Source organism: Engraulis encrasicolus, chromosome 3 (genome assembly GCF_034702125.1).
Source record: "Engraulis encrasicolus isolate BLACKSEA-1 chromosome 3, IST_EnEncr_1.0, whole genome shotgun sequence".
Classification (NCBI taxonomy): Eukaryota; Metazoa; Chordata; class Actinopteri; order Clupeiformes; family Engraulidae; genus Engraulis; species Engraulis encrasicolus.
In genome coordinates this window covers 49,228,436-49,249,928 of record NC_085859.1, presented here as the reverse complement: position 1 = coordinate 49,249,928, position 21,493 = coordinate 49,228,436, and the positions used below count along the sequence as shown (strand labels likewise).

Below are 21,493 nucleotides of genomic sequence, written 5' to 3'. Positions count from 1 at the left end.
AAAGTATTGTACTACACAGAGGATAAATTTGAACTCAAAAAGTAAACAGACAGACGATGGTATTATTTTAAGTATTCATTTATTTTTTGCAAATAACACTAGAAATGTTTACAAAAAGCATTGTAGAAACATTTGTGCAGTATAATTTATCAAAAGTAAGAATGGATATCATTTTGAAATGATTTTGCACCTAACATGACAGAAAGATTGTCATTTTTAGCAGCAAAAACTTCATTGCAGGCAACCAACGAAAAAGAACAAAAACAAAACAAAAAATAATCAAAAAATAATTTGAAGGAGAAAAAAAATGGGGATTTTGTTTCTCAATTTATGTGGATGTCAAAAGGGGGGGGAAATGCTCCCTATAACACCCATAGAGAGCCGGTCTGCTACATTAGTATTGGGCTAGTGTTACTGATGAAAAGCAAATTAAGTTTCTACAAGGATGATATGGCACTGAATAGTCCATCCCTGATTGGCTGATAGGCTTCATTCATCTAAGCAGAAGGTTAGATTGCAATTTTTTTACACATACGCAAAAATAATGACACTTTTTTAATAAGCAATCCCAACAAGTCTTCCTTAAAGACATTCAGCCTTTCCATTGACAACTATAGCAGGGGGTTGTAATTCCAGAGAGTAGGTTTAATTCACACATCATGGCATCATGATACGTTGGGTCAAGGCAAGTGGTAATTCGAAATGGAGAGCCCTGTGGGTTGTTTTTGCCATGATGCTGGACTGCTGCTCCAAATCAGGGAGAGTATTCCAAGAACGTAGCTAAGTGACATAACTGGTTGAGTTGACCTACAGCAAGTGGCAAACCTACTAATGGAGTGTCTGCAGGTGCCACTCTGTTAAGAAAATGAGGACTCCAGACTCTGTTGTTAACAGATTCACCACTACCTCCAGGTAAACTTCACCCGTTTTGCTCCTGAACAACCTTCTTGGAATGCCCCCCAGGTGGTTCACACCTCAGTCCGAGTTCCTCACTAAACCACCTCTGCTTGGAACCACCCCAATGTCTGGCACAAGACACACCAACCGATGTCACCAGTCACAACATACTTACAGATCATAAGGCATTCAGTCTCACTCTATACTCATGGACTTAACATTGCAAGACATCAGACCTTCATTCAATAACAACAATAATAATAATAATAACAACAATAAAAAACACTACAATGGTGAGTTAACACAGTTTTACAAAACAACAAAATATTGAAATGATCATGAACAAGGCTAGGGCTTTTCCAACATGTACAAAAAAATGTGTCAATTATTTTTTGATATTGCTGTTAATATATATAATACTGAATGCTTTCCATCACGTTATGGCAAATCCATATCTTTGTCATTTACACAAATAAACTCAAAATAATTATGGCATCGAAATGTTTAGTGCTTCAAATACAACTTTAGCATTTATCATTAACACTGTTCTCATGTTCTCAATTGGCCACCATTTTAACATGTGTGAAAAGGAGAGAGGCATGTGGGTGCCTAAGGTAACATTGGGACTGGTCTCTCAAGGATATCTTTGGTCAAACATGCTGTGGAGTTGTGAATGAGCAACGGCAAGTGGCAGGGTTCGCTAATCCGGTTTAAGAAGTTCTAATCCCATACTCATTCTTCATTCCAGCCATTCACTACATTAGTCGATTCATTACTTTAAAAGCAGGCGTTTAAAATGCACAGGTGAATGGCACTCATAGAACCAGCTGACTAGCAATTATGTATAGATAAAAAAAATCGGGTATGGTAATAGAACTCTTGAAGCCAAGTCACTCAAGCCTGCCGTATTAGTTAAGGAAAGGTGGTGGTCATTATATCCACTGTGCACAAGCACATGTGGGTGTGAGTGTGGCGTCTTCTCTGTTGACACGCATGTCAGGGTTAAGGTCTTAAAAGGTTCAAGTCACGTAGTGCCCTTACAGCATCCAACCCTATAGGGCTCGCACTCCTGGTCCAGCAACTACAAATCTCCATCAGGCCTCCTGAACGGCACACTATTATTCCAAGAAAGCAGGACTTCTCACTGTACCTGGGTATGCTAACTCTGATCAAGTGGCAAACTGAACCATCCCTACCAGGACAATCATGTGGCTTTTCTCTGCAAGAAGAAAGAAGCCACAAGTGTCACTCTATTACAAGATTTACGGCTCCCTCAGAGTCAACATATCTGTGGTAAATGAGTGAATACACGATCTGCTTGGAATACCTGGCAGTCCATTCCCAAAACAGGGACTGCTATATGCCATTTTCAACGCGGTAAAGCAGAAACGCAAAAGACTGACTGATATCCAACAACATAAATCTATAGCTGCACAAACACACAAGACTATACTTCCCTTTGTTTACTACAGACTTCACAAGTCTGGATAAACATACAAAATATTCCAGTATGAAAGCATCAATATTTCTGTCAACATGTACAGTATGTGTGTGTGTGCATATACAGGTATACTATATGCACACATATACACATACATCAGAAAAGCAAAATATATGTAACAAATGTAATCTGTGTTAATGTCGTCTGAAACCCTTGCGCTAGCCTGGCTGAGATGATTGAATTCTAGAAATTAGTTAGAGGGCTTGAATAAGCTGTTTACTCCGATAATCAAAAAAAAGAAAAAAAAGAAAACAAAAGCGATCCAGTGCAGCAAGTAACTACTTTGTTCTGTGAAATTCCAAAGATTAGTCCCCAGCCCCTAACAAAAAAGCAAAAATGTTACTTGAGCAGCAGCAAATATAGTGTAGGGATCATTGAAGTACATAAATGAATGATACAACGAATCATGAATGGTGAAACAAAACAAACCATTTAACAAAACAAAACAAAACCCCTTGACGGGGACCGTGAAATGTGACGAACATAATGAAATGACAATGGCGGTGTAATAGGAGGTTGGTGGGGTGGGGGGGATTTCCAAATGTAACCAAGTGATTAGAAATAAAACTGAAAAATAAAATAAAAAATAAATACAAATTAAAGTGTTTCCATTTGTTATCCCCCTGTCGTTAAGATACTGTGCATGCGCGTTCCCTAAAACTGTGTAGAATTCAGACATTTGTAAACACCTGATCACAGGTGGGACCCCACACCAAATGAATGGAGTTCTATTGTGCTTTCAAGTCATCATACAAAGACGAGAGGAGGTGAAAGGAATGGACCATGCATATGAACAGACGCACGCAAGCACACACACTCTCACTCGCACGCACGCACACACACACACACACACACACACACACACACACACACACACACACACACACACACACACCAATATGGCTCTTTTCTGGATTAAGTTTCTCTTCTATACATCTGACTCTCCACTTGAATGCCGCGTTTTGTGTTATTGCCATGCAGAAGACATAAGGCAGATGATTTTTGCTTTCAAGTCTTGCTTGGTTGTTGTCTACAAATAGCCCATATTTTTTACATCGTAAAAGAAACTTAGAAATAGGACACAACTCAGGGATCAAATGCCTCTTTGAATACTGTCTTCTCTGCCTGTCTTGAGATGATCTTGTGATGTCTCACCCAATGTTTTTTTTTCTCTACCATCATCTTCTCTTTAATCGATAGAAGAAACTGACAACTAAGTCTAAACAAGTCCCAATCACATCTCTGGCAATGTCAGGGCAGCTCTGAAGACGGACTGCCTGTCTGTCTCAGACCAGAGCGGCATCTTGGAGATCAAATGGCCTAGGGCGACCAGTATGTGGCATCAGTTGCATTGTGAAAGCACTTAACCAAAAACAAAACAACAGACGTGAAAAAATACTTAGGTCAGTAGTGCTACATTTAAGTGGTTCTTGATCTGCCAAAGCAGTTGGCGAAAAGACACACATCTGAACATGCACACACACATACCAAACAAAAGTGGACAGGGTGGCGATGGCCATGTTCCACACACATAACGAACAAGATGGACAAGTTGGGGTCTCCAGACACGCACAAGAGGAAAAAGTTTCAAAAAAGGTTCAAGCCTTTTAGTGGATTACCAACGGTAACATAAGAAAAGTGTTTGAGCAATACTTAGATATCGCAGCCGAACCTGTAAATAGGTCGCAGAATCTGGGTGAAACCACACCGCAGTCATAGCACTGAAGTACGAACAGGGTTTTTTTGTTCAGTCAGGCGCACCGTGCCAACTGCTGCCAAAAAAATGACCTTTCCCCCGTTAACCTCTTGGCCTCGTTCTAGAGGTCTTTGGCCTCCATACTGATACACGGTTGATCAATGAGCCGTTTTGAGAGGGTATTATGTGGCATCTCTCAAGGTGACACCAGCATGATATCCGTGGTGGCCCAGATTTTAAACACTGACACAGTCACTTGGTGCATTTGGATTTTTTGCACAGACCATTGAGGAAAGAGGTTGACTTAAAAAAAAAAAAATACAAAAACAAAAAAGTAGAAAAAAATAGCCGTGAGGGTCGATGAAAGTATTTCTGAGAAAAAGCTCAAAAATTAAGCGCACTGAGGAGAGGAAGAGAAAGAAGAAGAAAGCACCCCTGGGTAGTAATAAAGGCTTGTTAGTCGGAATCAAAGCTTCTAGAACTCTGGAAGAGGGCTCTAGAGCCTCTTGTCCGATTTCCCCCACGGAACACTTAGCACTTCTGTGCCTCCACTGGCGACATGGCGATATAGGAGCCGTTCCTCATTGGCTGCTGACTTGTGCTTTTCTCTGTCGATTCTTCTGGCTTGTCACTGACTTGCGTGTAAGCGGTGTCATCTTTGCCCGTCTGAAGGGGAAGAGAATGTGTGAAACCGGAGGTTAAATGTGGGAAAAAGGAAGTGAAAGTTGTGGAAAAAGAAAGAATATATGGGAGAGAAATAAATGGGTAGCTGCGCATTTAAACTTTTTACAATTAATGTCTAAAGGAATCTCATGACCAAATCAAAAAGGCAATAATAATGATAGTAATAATCATAACAATAAATAATATTCATAAACCAACACATGCTGTATTGTATCTGTTGTATCTGTATCTCATAAGTTGCTGATGTTTTGAGCTGCGTTTCATGCCAAGTAATTCACAACACAACGAAAAAAGGGAGAAACTAAGACTTACACCAAAAGAATGAAAAGCTTCTGAAAAATCAATACGCTTTACTTCACTCTGAATAGGAAAACGGAAAAAAAGGGTTGAATTAAAAAACAGAAATCCATCCACACTTTTAACAAGTTAGTAAAAGCTATACAGGTTTAAATCAAAACCATAGCGCATTTACATTCCTTGAAGCATGGGTCCCCCAACCATTTCTGTAACATGCAAGCTTAACGCCAAAAAAATGTCTCAATAGACCAGGAAGGGGCCGGATATATAGTTTAAAGGAAAAGCTGAACATTTTACATGTTTAAAGTCTTGCTTTCAGGTCATTTGTGATGAGACCGACATTTGGCCACATGCGGTAATGCCAATCTGAGAATTTTCAGATAGTGTGTCAGGTCAACTCAGATTTATTTGTATAACCCATTGATCACAAACACAGTTGACCCAAAGGATTCTCTCGCACTCTGACACGCACGCTCGCACAGAAAGGCACCCAAGGTCCATGGTTCAGTACTGTGGTAAATCAGTGCACTGGAACAATCATTCCTTCTTAAAATGAAAACTTTTCATTTACAAAGGCAGAAAAGTCACAAAGTCATTAGTGATGTTGACTGATATTCCAAAAACGCATTTGACTTAAATGATGTTTTGCAGCGTAATTGTTCCAGTGTCTCTATGCCACCGGAAAGGTGGGGGAGTGCTGACGAAAAGTCTGATTAGTGGCATGTGTACAAATTTTAACATTGTATTTCATCACAAATGACCCGAAGACTGGACTTCCAAGTGTAAAATGTCATACTTTCCTTTAAAAAACAAGTTAGTTTTCCTTGTTAGGTTTTGCCAAATTATAGTCATGCATGGAAAAACTGACAACAGAAAAAAAAATGCTGAGAAATAAGCAGAAGAGCTTGAAAAAATAGTTTGCTAATCAAGAGTCTCGTTCCTGTTTGTGTCACAATGGTTGTGGACCCCTGCCTTTAAAATATACAGTACAAGTAACCCAGATTGATATGTGCAGGTCATTGCATTACATAAGCCCAGGTTTGTGTCTGCTGTATCACCCCTGACAAACAGCAAAGGTTCAAGTTCGCCTTTCAGCCAACAAACTTTTTTTTAACTGTTCAAAAACCATGTAAAGGGGTAGAGGCTTATTTGAGTTTGCCTGAAGCAATTCAAAATCCGTCCCAGAGGTCCAAGCGTCTACATTCTGGGCTAAACCATGTACGAGAACTGAACCTCGTTAAGATGAAGTAACCCAGATGCCCAACTGGGAACTAGCTAGCCGTCACATTAAATAAGACAACTGCCTTTTCTGCCAAGGAGTTCTACTCAAAATGGCAGCCAAACAAATAGCTTCAGACAATCGACTGGTACGTTAACACAAAAACATAGAAAGCAATTGTGTTGCCTTTCCATACAACCCCCATTTTTCCTGTTCCAGGCCTACTGAATTCAATAAGCGTCATCTCCCGTAACATACCTTTCTCTGGCGCGAGCGACACACCAGGCAGATGAGGACAAGGAGGAGGATGGCGCCCATGCCGACGATGATGAGCGGGAAGTTGGACACCACTGTCACAATCATCAGCAACGTCCTCATCTGGGACGCAGACTCGTCATCGATGGTCGCCGTCTGCAAACAGTCACGTGACGGTTAGACCAAGCAGTTTAATCAAATTCTGAGCCATGATTACATTTTAAAAAGGTCTGCTTAGAAGTTTAAAGCCATACCATGTTGCATAATTTGGCAAAAGCTCAACATTTCAAAGGTCATGTTCAGGTAGTTTTTTTTAACTCGTGCCACATCTAGTAGCACAGCAGTGGCACAGCCAGCTTTACTGTTAGGGTTAGCCTATACCCTCTGAATACATAACAGAACTACAGATCAGCTTCATTTTTAAGTCAACAATATCTTTACCTGCAGAAATGTCTTCACAAAACTGTTAGGCATTTCATTTGTATTTCACGTGGTCATGTAAAAAGGTATGCTAATAGGGTCTTACCTCATTTACATACATGATGGGGAAAATGGTCTCATTGAGATACCGTGTTTGCCTAAGAAAAGAACGAGATGAACTTAGGATCAAGTGAGGCAAATCAACTTCAAGCAAAAAAGATCGCATTTACATTTGCAAAACCACCACAAAGCTATGGCAGGTCTATGTATTTATACACCTGCACATTTGCAAGCAAGTTTGAAGCACTTGACATATTACACATTCCTTATGTTTGAAAAAGTCTTTAACATCAATATCTGGATAGTTTACATAATGCCATAATGTTTATGTTCTTTACTCACGGGAAGCCACTGACTCTCTTCAGGATGATGTTCAGCTGAGCCCGTTTGCATGCCCGGATAGGGAGCCCTGTAGTCTGTTATGAAAGAAAAGCCACAATTTCACACGTTGTGAAAATTTAAGCTCAAAGAACTCATATTTAGCTCTTTCATCCACTATGTGCAGCTGTTAAAGGATTACAGACATTTAAACATTTCATGGGCATACATCCCGACCAGTGATGCCGGAAGGTTTTTTTTTCCACAACAATGTTGGACATAACAGTACAGCTCCTAATATTCATCACTGTATTGTTTTAAGTTTTCATAAGGTAAGGTCCAGTGAGACGCCATTTCAACCCCTCCACCCTTTTTTACATTTCTTGCCTTGTTAATTATTTTTGAAAGAGGACAGTTGAGAAGTAGACAGGAAATGAGTGGGGAGAGAATCAGGGAAGGGTGGCAAATGACCCAGGCTGGAATCGAACCCAGGTCGTCAGTGTAGTGGCCCAGTACCCAGGGCCCACGGTCACCCCTCCACCCTTAAAGTCATTGATGGGTTTTTTTCCGGACAGATTTAAGCAGTTTGCACAACAGTTCAGAGATCATGTGACAAATGCTGATCTAATGCTGAATCTTTGCACATCGTGGTGGTTTCCGGAAGAGGTTTTTGAGGTTGAGTCCATGTGATTTAGTGCTGACTATCATTTTTCCAGTGAGAGAACAGACAAAATGTTCCCTTCCTAATCAGGGATCATCATATTGATCAAGACTCTTGCAGATTTCGGTGTTTTTGCCTTCTAAACCATCACTCTACACCCTCAAGATTTTAAAAAGAGACCTCCAGGTGTCCTAAACCACAGGTTGGTGGCCTGGCTTCATTAGTTATATTCCAATGCCAAAGATTCACAATTACCAGGTTTTACCTGTCCAATTCAACCACCTTCACCTCAACTAAGTTGTACACAATGAGATGCTTGCTAACCAACAGCAGTGTTTTTCAGAACGAGTCTAAGAGGCTTCCAAAATACAGGCCCAACAACAGCAGTGACAAATACTGATTCACAGGTCATAATTGCTGATTCACAAAAGGATGACCGATTGAATGCCTGCCTTCTTGCGTAACACTTGGAGCAGTGCTTTGGGGTTGTTGTCCTGTAGAAACCTTTTGACAGGGGTTTTAAGTGCTGTGCACAGCACAGTGTTGCACAATAGACCTTTCCTGCTCCATATGCGCTGGCGAACTGCCGTGACTTCCCCTAAAATGGACAGAGACTCATCCAACTCTGCAGAGCCAAGTCTCCAACACCATGTCTGACTGTCCAAGAACTGCTTCTCTAAAACCTTTGTTACATGTTCTGAGCTTTTAAAGTTTTGTGGGCTCAGGCAGCTTGTCTTTGCTACTTTTGAAATAATTGTGGCCATGAATTCTGTTAATCCCTACCTCAAACAAAAAATAGCCTTGAATGCTACAATGTGATGCAATGACGTGTTATCGTGCATCACCATTAGACTCGTAGACTCATTAGACTCAAGTATTGTCAGGTATAGAGGTATAGGTGTATTAGAACGTCTCCCTTGTCAGCAACCCTTATATTTTCCACTGATCTCTAAACTCAGCTGACTACATGCCAGAAAAGCTCAGCTTTGTTCTGAAAAGATCTAATGCAAAAAGTACCCCACTTAGATATACTCTACATAAATTATAAAGTCAAGTAACAGTGGGCAGTCCCAACTCCACGCTGTTGGACAGCAAGGCAAAAGCACAGCAGTAAATGTGGGATGAGGTCTCTCAACATTATGAGTTTGTAGCATTCTATGCTATAAAACCATGTCCATTACAATGCCACTAGGAATAGTTTAAATGGCCTGACCTGACTAGGTTTTGCAGCCAAAGATGTCCACGATGACTCATAATTCAAAGTGGTGGATTTAGATGCAGAGGATCCACCTGATCATGTATGAAAGGTGCCATCTCCAAAGCATAATGAATCCTTAATAGTAATACTTAACAGTAAGTAATCATGAAAAAGATGACACCTGTGACTGTGCAGCATGAATTCTGGAAATAAACTAATAAAAAAATACACTGGACATTTCAGCTCTTCGAGTGTTTTCAGGCCGTCAGAAGAACCAAGCCAGTGCTAGTTCCCGCAACCAATCTCAAACCCGCTGACGTGTTCATGCTGAAAAAAATCAGGAACCAAGTAAAACCTGCCAAGCGAACCGTGATGACAAAGGAAAGCAGACGTCAGCCGGTTCATTTGGATCACATACAGTACACCGCAAAATCAACAAACGGCATGAACTTTGGATCCCAGTCTGAATGTGGTTCAGGAATCTGCATCATTCTGGCCAGCCTGAACACCGCTTGTGAGGACACCCCAGCTCCATCCTTGGTACTACTAACCTGGCCCATGCTCTTGGCCTATTCCCAAAACATAACCATGCAAATCATTTGAAGATTGACCTAATTACGTCTTGCTTTCGCAATATTTGAACGCTCAAAGGTGAATAGCCTTCTAAACCAACAGGCAGAAAACTGCCACATCAAAAATTACATATTACTTTACACTGAGCTGATGCTTTTATCCAAAGCTCAAGGGAACGTCATCCATGGATGGTGCAGGGAGAGGTGGAATTTGTACCTGCAACCATCTGATCTTGAGACCACCTCCTTTACCACAAGACCACTGATGCTCAATGATTACAAAAATAGTTTCTAGCTTGAGAGTTATTCAATAGTTTCTAGCTTGAGTTATTCAATATAAGATCAACTGTCCAAAGATGTCCAAAGAGCCATTAGGCTGGCAAGCTCATCATTGATGTCAGCAGTGCAACTGTCATTTATTTGCCTTATTGCCCTTAACAGTATTCCCTCAACAGTATGACACAGCAGAATAAGGCCACCTTTTAAAACACCAACCACATGGCCCCATGTAATTTTGCCTTTGACCCACTAATTTGAAAATCATTCCATCTTACTAATGGATCATCAGGTTTCACAAAGCCGTTTTTAAAAAGCAGTTTAAAAAACAATGAGACACATAATGATGGTAATGGTAATGATGGAATGGTATTGAACCACACCCACCCACATACATACACACACACACGACTCGAGTCCAAACTTACGGGATTCAGGTCCAAATATGTCTCATGCTCCTCCTTGTTGGGGTTCATCCCTTCGATGGCATTAATATACTTGGGGTCGGCCTGGTAGAAGTGGGGGAAGGAGACCACGATCGGGGCACCTGAAGAACACAAGGCAAAGTGGAGGGTGGAGTTTTAGTCATCACAGTAAAGCGAGCGAAATATTGTTTCAAATTTGAAAGAATAATAGGGTTCATAGAATATGAAGTCATATTCTTACATTTTCCCTGAACACATTACTCAACAGAACCATCCCCTCTCTTTAACTAATTTTATTCTTCAGAAATGCTCCCACGATAACACGTCAAGTTATGCAATGTTTGGCCTGTATTCGCCAAGACTCTGAGTCCTCTCATTGTTTTCCGGCTGATGGCGAGATGCACCCATGCCCATTCCCGCATCTAATCTGGAAGTGACAGGCGTGTCCAAACACCCACATTTTCGGGAACCAATGTGTTCGTTCCCATTCCCAAAGGAAACCAAGTAAAACCTGTTTTTCCTAAGCGAACCGTGACTGCAAAATAGACATCAACTATAGTTAATTCATATAACCTGAACAAAACTTCAGGAAGTCCAATTCCAGTGAATACAGGCAGTTTGTCTTGAAATGGCTTTGACTTTAAAGGAGAATGGATGAATTCAATCTCCTAAATACTAAACCAGATTTGTTAGGCCAAAAAAAAACCACACACAGCAGTGTGTAGTTATACTTTACAAGTCATAGCTGACATGCATTACTGCCTTTTCAGTATACTGTATTTACACATGCATATAATACATACATTAATGCATATGTGTGCATTATTAAGTATGTACTTTAAATGTGTGTGCTTTTTTGGGGGAGCAGGGGGGACATAGACACATTGCTCTATTATATGGATATGGACTGGAGCGGTATCTTTCTTACCTTCACGACAGACGCTGACTTTAAGCACGCCTTTTCCCAGGCAGTCTCCAGCGGGAACGCAGAAGCCTTCGTTGGCAGGGTTTTCATCGGGACTCGCCAGGACATCGGAAGGCGGAGCAAAGCGGAAAGCAGGAATGCCTTTGACCACCTCATCCCTCACGTAGGCCAGGTGGATAGAGCTGTTTGCAGAGTTTCATGTTAGGAGGAAGTCCCTTTCACTTCAGTCACCGTTTTACATGACTTTAACAAGCACAAGGTCAAAGCTATAAAATTGTTACTATGTGGCATGGTGAACGGCGGGGTTGCCTGTTTTCATACTTGCAAATCAAACACGGTGAGTCAGATAAACATTTTCACATCAATACTGAATGAATTCAATTGATGCGGTTCACAGTAGCAAAAGCAAACCAAACAAACGTTTTACTTTCTGTTGAATTAACCATAAGATGCATACCAACCGTTGGTGGTGCAGAGGTCAAGAATTAAAAATAATAATAAAAAGAAATAACCGAGAAATATAATAATATGGATCCACCAACAAAAGGTAATGGGACATACCGGCACAGATCTGCTGCGAAGATGTAGAGCAGCTCGTCTCTGGACAGGAGAGGGTGGAACACGCTCCCGTCTGTCCCATTAATCATGTTACTCTGGTTTGAAGACCACCATGACATTTCCCTGCAGGGAGGAGGAATACAAACAAAAATAATATATCCAAATCATGTATCTCCCACTACTGTTGAGATTACGGCCATTTTGTGTCATCAATTTAGTCTAAAGGTACAAAGTGCCATTGAAAAGTCTCAAATTCTCCTGCAGTGGTTGGATCTTGAAAGAATCTTTTTTCTTCAAACCTGAATGTGCCATGACAGGATGTGGATTATTATATTTATGTAGACAACAACGGAGCAATCCTTTTCCAGTAACAATCGTAGAAAAATGAATAAGACGATTCCAAAATTAGACAGGCCGATTGTAAATAAATGAGGCATTTACCAATAATTTAAAGATCTTAAGAAAACAAAAACAATCCAAAAATAATTCAGAGGCTAACTGGATATTTACCGCAGTCCGTTCCAGGTGTCAATCTTTCCGTAGTCCAGATAGTTCGTTTCGCCAGTGTGGAAGACAAATTCACCTTCATGAGTTCCATTTTTCTGTGAAAAAAAAACAATGTAATAATGTAGAAATGTTAACCTCTTTCTGAAAGTAGATTTACATAGGTCTCAACGATCAGTTTGAATGGTACCAAATCATTGCAGCACTGTGAGCTTCTGCAATAATTGCATATTTTGTACTTGATGACAAAATGGCAGTCATTTCCAGAGTGAATGAACTCTGTGGGTGTGGGGTTTTGTGACTGGATCTGTATGCCTGTGTCGGGTCTCACAGGTCTTGTCTTGTCTCAAGCACATGCTTTCACATTTTTGTTTAAACTCCCACACGCTACCAAAGTCTCCCTCTCGCACCATATCAAAAATCTATCCCACAGAGACATAAACACAGCTGCCCCTCATTTCTGGCGAATGCAGCCATTTGCCGGGTAAACAATACCAGGGAATTGTACAAGTAAAAGCGGTAAATGGAGGATATGACCATGCAAATATGCCAAGAGGATGTCATGTGTTCTCCTGCACCTTAAACATCAACCCACTCACAGCACTGTACCACCCTTCACATGTCCAGAAGGAGAAAGACGGGAAGATTGTGTCAAATCATTACCGGTGTTGTACATCTATAAAAGAGCGTGTTCTACTCAAAAAAGCAAGATCTAAATTTCCACATCAAATGCATCCCATTTTTCCCTCAAAATATCCTACAAGGGGAAAAAAATAAGTAAGGTGTCAGAAAGAAACCATAAAAGGTAGCATTAATGTCAAGTTTTCAGCCGCTGCGCTACCATTTGCGCTTTGAAAGGACACGAACGCTTCAAGACAGGCTGGTTACAGCGTTCCACCTTATTTACTTGTGCCCTCATCATGACAGGGCCTCAGCAGGCCTATGATTCAGTGTGCAGCTGTCAGCTCAGTAGAGTAGAGGCTAAGCCCCGGCGTACACGACTTCAAAACACTCTTTAGTCTACATATCCATCCTCCCGTGTCACGTTCTCCATGATGCTCTTTAGTCATGTGCAGACTTGTCAGCTCCCGTCAAGTCTTTATCTTCATGATACAGTAGAGAAGACTGGAACGGAAATTGCGCAACTGCCCAGCCCACAGAGAGAAGTATGGGCAGCGCCCACGCTTTCAAACATCAAGTGAAAGGGGTGCTTAGCCACACATCCATGTACAGTACGGGCTACATACAGTACATGCCTGTGGAGTCCCAGGTTCGAGTCTGACCTGAGTCATTTCCCAACATTACTCCCTTTCCCTCTCCACTTCACTTCACTGCCTGTCATCTCAAAAACTATCCAGCCAAGTACACACTCCCGGGTGCTTCACATAGGATCGCTTGGCCAATATCTCTTCATTGAAGCTCCCAAATGCTTCTCGCCTAACGGGAACAGCTGCTGTATACATTATCTCAATGGGAGTACAGTATTCCAGAAAACAGGTTTGGTCACTTCGCGGGAAAGGTAACCTCAAGCAAATAGTAATCCTCACTCCTTTTACTGGCTGGAGGGGATGGGTTTATCATGCGTGTTTGCTTTGCTCAATGGTTCATGTGCGTTTGCATTGCTGAATAGGTTTTAGGTGCATTTGCGTAGAGGAATCCAGAATGTTTGCTTTCATCAATGCGATTCTTCAGGGTAATGAAAACCCTGTCACATACTGTACACCACACAAATAAGTAATGGACTCTAATGAGCATGCAAACAACCAATGATAAATTGGCCAAGTAATACAAAAAACACCCTTGTTCATTTCACAGCCAGAACAGCAGCATTATGTATGAGCATGTATTGTATTCGGCACTCAGGCAGTTGTGATTCCTCAAGACTCTTATTGTCAAAGTTCACCCGAGTGAAAAACTGACACAATAGAAAAAAAGACAACAGTGCAACTATAAAACATGGAGCAGGGGGGAGGAGGAGTGGGGATGGGAGAGGCTAGCTAGGAGAGCAATGTTGGGTGCGTGGGTGTGTGAATGTGCTTGAGTCCTGTGTTTTTGTGAGAAAATGTTTAGCGTTTACGTTGTCATTTTTGAAACCCCCTCCGAAACTAGATGGATCATCTGCAGCCTCCATCCTTAATAAAACTGAAATTGAAACGTGAAGCAGACCCTTACGGTACCCCCCCCCGCCATCACATTAACTCTATTAACAGGATCATATTGGCCTGTGCTGCAGTGATATTGACGGCCAAATGTGTAACAAACCCGGGGCTCCAATCAGTGCAGTGCACGAAAACCACAGTGAAGCAAAAGCAGACCGCTTACGTTGTGCATCAGTCCAAAGTAGGGGTCGACGTCGGGCTTGAGCTTGTTGATATTGGTCATGACGGGGTCCTTGAAGCCCCAGAGGATCTCCTGGACCGGGCGTGTCATGAAGAGGCTGAAGCCCTGGTTCTTCATCCACATGGACACCATGGTGCGCAGGAAGAAGTTGTACGAGTTCAACTCGTTCATTATCGCCTGCAGACAAACAAACGTGATGAAGGAGGTCAGGGAATGAGCAAGAGACACAGATAAGACTTTACCGATAAAAGGTCATACACACCCACACAATCATATACATCACAGAGAGTGAGGAGCAGGGAAAAGGTTAAAGACTGCTAAGCAGATCTACTGGGAATTCACTTTATCTTATAGACAACACAAACACACACCCAGACTCACGTGAAATACAGAAACATAAATACATGAAATCAGATAATTGTTTACTGGAGAAAGCCCCGAGTGTGATAGCATTTGATCCTTCATGAAAAGACATGAAACCACACATGCAACATCACCATGAATATCATCTTCGGTCCAAGAGGAACTAGAGAATATTCCATTGTTGTAACACTATTCTACAATGTCATTGTCACATTTTCTTACTGAAACAAAAACTTAACCACAAACAAGTGGTTATGCTGTGTGCACTCAGTTGAGTGGAATGGCTCTATATATAAATTAAGACTTTTTAGGTCACAGTTTAAGCACACAAACACTCACCACAATAGGAATGTAAACCGTTGTCAAGATGTCGGTCTCGGGGTCTCCAGAAGACATATTCCTCAAGAACACAAAGCTTTTTGGATTCAAGGCATAAATCTTGGTTCCATTTTCCAGAAAGGACACATTCTCTCTAGGTCGGTATTCCCTACGAGAAGCACACAGCGGAAACACATGCGTCAAATGCCATAAAAAGCCATAAATTACAACCTCTGTGAAGGACAAACACTGTTGTTGTTATTGTTGTTACAATGTGTCCTTGATGGCACAGAAGGCTTTCCTCTGAAACCTTGATAAATATCTAGATGTTCTTGGCAGTTACTGATAACAGTAATGGTTGACACTTTTCAGGGACGAAACAGATTGCCAAGGAAGAGCCCAACATGGTTTCAGGAAAAGCGGCTTTGGAAATTACATTGAAGAATGCATTTCACAACTCATTTACAACTGCCATAAATGTGAAAATCTATTTAATTCACATTCATGCTGTAACCATTGAAGTTCATAATGTTCTAACATTCACACTGGCGTGAACATAGAGTGGGACTGTCGATATACCCTTCTAAGTTAATGTTTAGAAACGCATTAGGAAAACTCCACCCATGGTTCCTTCAAGGATCATATTTGGACTGTGAGTGTGCTATGCCATAAAGGGTATTGTCCATCCTGTATGATGAATCTGATTAGGTTCACACAACAAAACCATAAATGCAGCAAATCTTGACAAATATTTAACCTTGGAGTGGATAGTTTGCGAAAGGAGTGTCTGGCAAAGTTCCAGAAACGTGATGTGTGAATGAGGGATAAAGACTTAAGGTGATAACACGTCTTGTTGCAATATTTAAGGGGATTAATCTGAGATTTTTTTTCAGCAGACACAAAATATATTCTCTTGTTGAAAAGTCGACATCTTATGAAGGTTGCAGGAAATGTGCACTACGTCATTACATAGCAGCATGTCTTTTTCAAAGTTGACAGTCTGTGAATGCAAACACGTGGAAAAACAAAATGTCCGCCCCTTACCTGTAAGTGTATGGCCCGATCTGGGAAACGATGGGCTTGGCACCCATCATGACTTCTTCAGAGTTGGTGACATTAAAGAAATAATACTGCATGTAAACGGGCGGAGGGGGGTTGATCCACCCGTCTAACACTCGACTGTTCTCAGTCAACGTCATTTCCTGAAAAACGAGGAGAAAGAAAAAAATGCTGAAGTCAAGGCACACAATTAATACTCTCTTGTCAGAATACGTTTCCACCGGCAAAATCCGCCACATAATTTTCAAGGCCATAGTTTCTTCTAATAAAGGAAGAATTCACTTAATGGCCTCAAGAAAGATTTGTGCTGGACCTGCAGAACAATCAGAGTAGTGTTAAATGCCTGCATCATGTACAAATGCAAATATTTCTGAGGTCAGGCACACAACTGACGTTATTCTCCTATCAGAACAAACACCTGGAGTTAAAATCCAAGTTCATCAGACAGTCATCATGTCAGGTTTTCAGCATAAAAAGGAGGGCTTTCCTCTAAGCTTTATGTCCATTTTCACTGTTCCAAATGTAGCTCAGCAGGTATGGGAAACCTATGTTTTGAGGGCCATTTACGGCCCTTGAGGCAGTTTTATCCGGCCCCGATATAATCTTAATGTTAATGCAGCTTCACAAGAAATATGACATATTCTGTAAAGGAATCTTAGACATTACATTTGTAATACAATTAAGTTTTATTCAGGGGACCGCCAGAAGGTGGGGTCCATTTAAAAGGTGGCTGTCTTCAACATAGGGAAAATCCTGGTTTGTGTTCATAGCACTGCCCTCGGAGGACTTTTACGGCCCTTGGAGGAATTTCAAGAGGCCCCTCGAATAGAAAACGTTTCCCACCTTTGAGCTAAAGGAATACTTCATTTTCAGACCCCACGTCAAAGCCCATGTACACAGCTGACAGAACAAACTGTACAGTATTAAGACGAGTTCGATAAAATACAACAAACAGGCTACAGTCCACGTTTATTTTGAGGGTTGACCCATATGATGACTCAGTCAGGGGCAAACCCTGATCCCCAGGGAGCAGGTCTGTTGGGTGGAAAAGTGTAGCCTGTAGCATTTGCAATTAGATATTTTCAGAGCCCGGCGTGTATACACAATACAGATGACTGACCGACTGTGAGTACTGTGACTGGAATTTTTAAACTACCGGTAAATGAGTCATGTTGCACTCACTGCATACATACGGTCCATATTTCTTCTGCCGTTTCATGTTCACGAATATAGAATTTCTAGTTCTACTGCGACAAGAGGGGTTGACAAGTCAGTGCTGCTCAATCTCACACACACGCTCGCGCAATGCTCCAACCTCCATTAACCAAGATGGCATTCCATTCAGGAACAGCCTCCCTGCTGCGGAGGTAATGTTCACCACCGACCTGTCTTTCCGCACTGACAATTCAAATAAATTAGATGAATACATTGTTGAAACAGAATCTGTTGTGCTGAACTAGCCCACAATCACGTATTTTCTGACTCCGTTGTATATCACGGAGCCTGCGTCCAGCATACACATTGCAAGGTTACTTGGTGGTCAATTTAAGAGCTCGCCCTTTTCCCTTTAAAGTGGGCTACTAAACCAGGGCATCATGCATTATAGAGGAATGGTGATGCAGCTTTTAGGGCTCGCCTCTTGCTAGTCACTGGAAGAGCTTGTTTTGTTATTATGTTGCTGACCAAACACTTAAAATGGGCTGAGAAACTTCCTACTTTTTCCGTCGGGCAAAGCAAAGGTGTCTTCTTTCGGAGACACCATTTGACCCCCAACAACACAAATCCCGTGCTAGAGATTCCTCTCTTGACACGGTACCAGGCACAGCTTAGAAGTTGGAGAGCTTCAGAATGTCAAGAATTTCAGAGGAAGGTAGTGCTAGGCTGGGGTAGTTCTATGGCTGTGGTCTTCCGAAGACCCTTCCCCCCTACGCATTCTCCAAGACGCCTGCCTCCCAACCACTAGTGCTACATTGACCCGAACGGACTACGAGCCACACAGCTACTACTGTTTGATTTTAGGTTTTAACACACCAATATCCAAAAACCCACATTCTGCGTGAAATACTGCATAGGAGACATGGGAAAAACAAAAGTACAATAAGGGCATTCTCACAGTCATTTCACGTGGTGTAGGTTAGGTTATTCATCACATACGGAAATGTTTCGGGCAGATCAAAATTCAACATGTTTAATTGGCATCTTTGAGGTGTTTTAGTGAAATAACTGTTCCACATGTTACGGTTGTAATCCTGATTATTTCTTAATATAAGAATAACTTTAAAGTCACACTACAAAAAGGTGCAATTTAAGGGGCCCCGCCCCGCGCTTTGTAAAGCATTACTGTTAGGTTCAACCTTTAGCAAGCTAGCCAACATTATGGGGTACTCACCTTTTTCAAGCGACTGTAGATCATCGTTTGAAAGACTTGGGCCACAAGAAGTGCGATCCCAAGTATTAGTAGATGGGCACATACAATCCCCGTAACATAAATGGCACACGATCTTCTGGTCATGTTGAAATATGTGGTACAGATTTTAGCTTAGGTACAGCAAATGCCAAGCGAATCTTCGCTCCCCCTGGATCAGATCTTTCCTCTCGTGCCGGTTGACTACTCTCTCGGACGCGACCCTGTCTCGTCCTTTTGCTCAACAAAATGTTCAGTTCAAGTCCTCAAATGAACACACCATGCCTCATCGGTGATTCCGACTGTGTGGTGGTGACTGCAGTTGTGAGAATACCAGCTGACCACGCAGTGGACGGAGCTCTTCTCAACTGCTCCCTCCCTAATTTAAATGAACTCGGTCATGCGAGCAGGGAGGTTTGGGTGATTGAGGCAGTGGGTGTGTTCTAGTAGCACGCAGCAATGCCCTCAGGTATTAAATTATAGCTAAGTCTTACCAGCATAGTTAGGTTAGGTTTTTTCCCCCTTTCTATGTTAGACAAGGTCGGGAGATTCATTAACGAACAATGAACGTTATTTGGACGTAACTCTAGGCTATTCATGAACACACCAGCCAACACAGCTGGAAAATGCTTTAGAGACGTTTAACTTTTGAAATTACTCGGCGTCCCTACGGGCTTGGCTTTTTTTATAAACTGGCATCGGTGCCTATCAAGTTGAACAAGCATAAAATAGGACATCTGGACAGCCGTGTCCAAACACAGTGCGTCAAGTTCTTCTCATGACAAATAGTGTTACAATGTGTTTTGAGTGGAAAAAAAGTCATGCGAGTGTTTTACCGCTCTGCAGGCTAGAATCTCTAGAACTACGGTTCCTTAAGAACACATGAATAATGTGCTGTTACAAACAACAACGACATTTTTCGTAATGTCTTTTGTTTAATGAACTCTGAATGTCATTGGTGCACGCACTCCCGGACCACCATCAGTAGACCACCCCCATCGCAATGTGATTGGTGAATCGCCCTTGAGTGCGATGTAGAATTTGATCGACTGATTTTAGGGCGGAGTTTCAGTAAAGGGGGAACGTGAAATTCCTTCATGCCGTGGAGGGCACGCATAGCAGAGCCATCTCTTTCGGTCCGGTGCAGTCATATTTCTGGGTCTCTGCGAACACTTTCAATCACTGATGACTTCTCTTAGCAGGGTTATTGACATAACGGAATGGCGGGCCCTATATGTGACAACCAGTGGTTATAAAGCAGAGATAGTTAATATTTGAATAGCTTATCAGTGGAGGTTTGGCTTGTCTGTCTGGAGCGCGTGGGGTTAGGGCACAAAATCAATGGATGCACAAGAGTTCAGCTCCTCTGTGACTTGTATTGGATGGTTCGTGTCCATTATTACCCGTGTAGCCTTAATGGTGATGTAAACCATTTACACAGTCTGTACCTAGACAAAAATATTGCTTGCTATGTTATAGTGTAGCTGTAATAGCTCAAATTACCTCTCTAAAAAAAGGCCTTTACAGCCTACAATGTTGATTTTCATTTGCCTTGGTCTGCTGTGCCCTATGACTTGCTTTAAAGTAGGCCTATAGTGTGTCATTTTTGTAGCCTATTTATTTGATCTATTTTATGATTTACTTAACAAACTAATATTAAGACCTGACCAGAGTCAGTTTTGCATGCCAAATATATCTGACTGCATTATTTTGACCAAATCAAGATACAGTGAGGGGGTCATATGGTAATAGGCATTCACTTGTTACTATACCCTCTGTCTGATGAAGATCCAGGTTGATAAAAGTAGTTTCATTTTTGAGCACGTTGTGCAGACCTACCTCTTCTCCCAGATCCATTAAATTGGGAGTTAAATCACATAGGCCCATCACTATGGCTTCAAAGTGTTTTTTTGTTTTAGGACAAAACTAGTCCATACAATTTAAAGCTTTAACTAGCCTACATAGTTACAATTACATAGGCCTACAACATCATTGTTTTATTAGGCTACATAAGCTATCCCAGGAAAAGGAGTGCTAAAAGGCTATACCATCATTAAATCTTGCATTTTGAAGTGTCCACTTGTAAAGGAACACACACTGGCCATATAATCAGAAAACTTATAGTTTGAACGGTTTGGCCAATATAACGCACCCTATAGACTACTGTACGTGAATTTACAAATCCCAGAGTGGCAGGGGGAAGCGAATGCCCAATTCCCAGGATGGGATGGGCAGGGCAACTCAGACGGGATGGGACTAGTCAGGGCTACTCAGCAATGCTGATATAGGCTACACTATTGATGCCCACTCTGCAATGCTATTCATGCACGATGATGCAGACATGTCAGTAGGATTATTTCTTCACACGCTGTGGGAATGTGTAGTTGTTTGTTGCAGACAGTGCACTTTAAAATGGCACATATCTTGTGCTTGGATGTGCTTTGTCTGAGTGTTCAGTTTGAGTGTTCTCAGGTAGGCCTAAAATCCAGGTACAAAATTGCTGCTATCAGTGTTTTGCACCGAAAAAGACATGTCTATTACCA

At 41.6% G+C, this 21,493-nt stretch overlaps 1 protein-coding gene across 1 annotated transcript; it reads right to left on the bottom strand.

The window, feature by feature from the left end:
- Positions 1-62: 62 nt before the first annotated feature.
- scarb2a (scavenger receptor class B, member 2a) lies at positions 63-19,571 on the bottom strand. Its single transcript, XM_063195611.1, has 13 exons — positions 18,936-19,571; positions 16,532-16,689; positions 15,509-15,656; positions 14,789-14,983; positions 12,473-12,564; positions 11,966-12,085; positions 11,408-11,586; positions 10,483-10,601; positions 7,372-7,445; positions 7,076-7,127; positions 6,553-6,705; positions 5,091-5,138; positions 63-4,760 (listed from the first exon to the last, which is right to left on the bottom strand). Exons 1-13 carry the CDS (start codon positions 19,056-19,058, stop codon positions 4,626-4,628), a joined length of 1,596 nt encoding a protein of 531 aa, XP_063051681.1. The 5' UTR covers positions 19,059-19,571; the 3' UTR covers positions 63-4,625.
- Between the last annotated feature and the right edge of the window lie 1,922 nt (positions 19,572-21,493).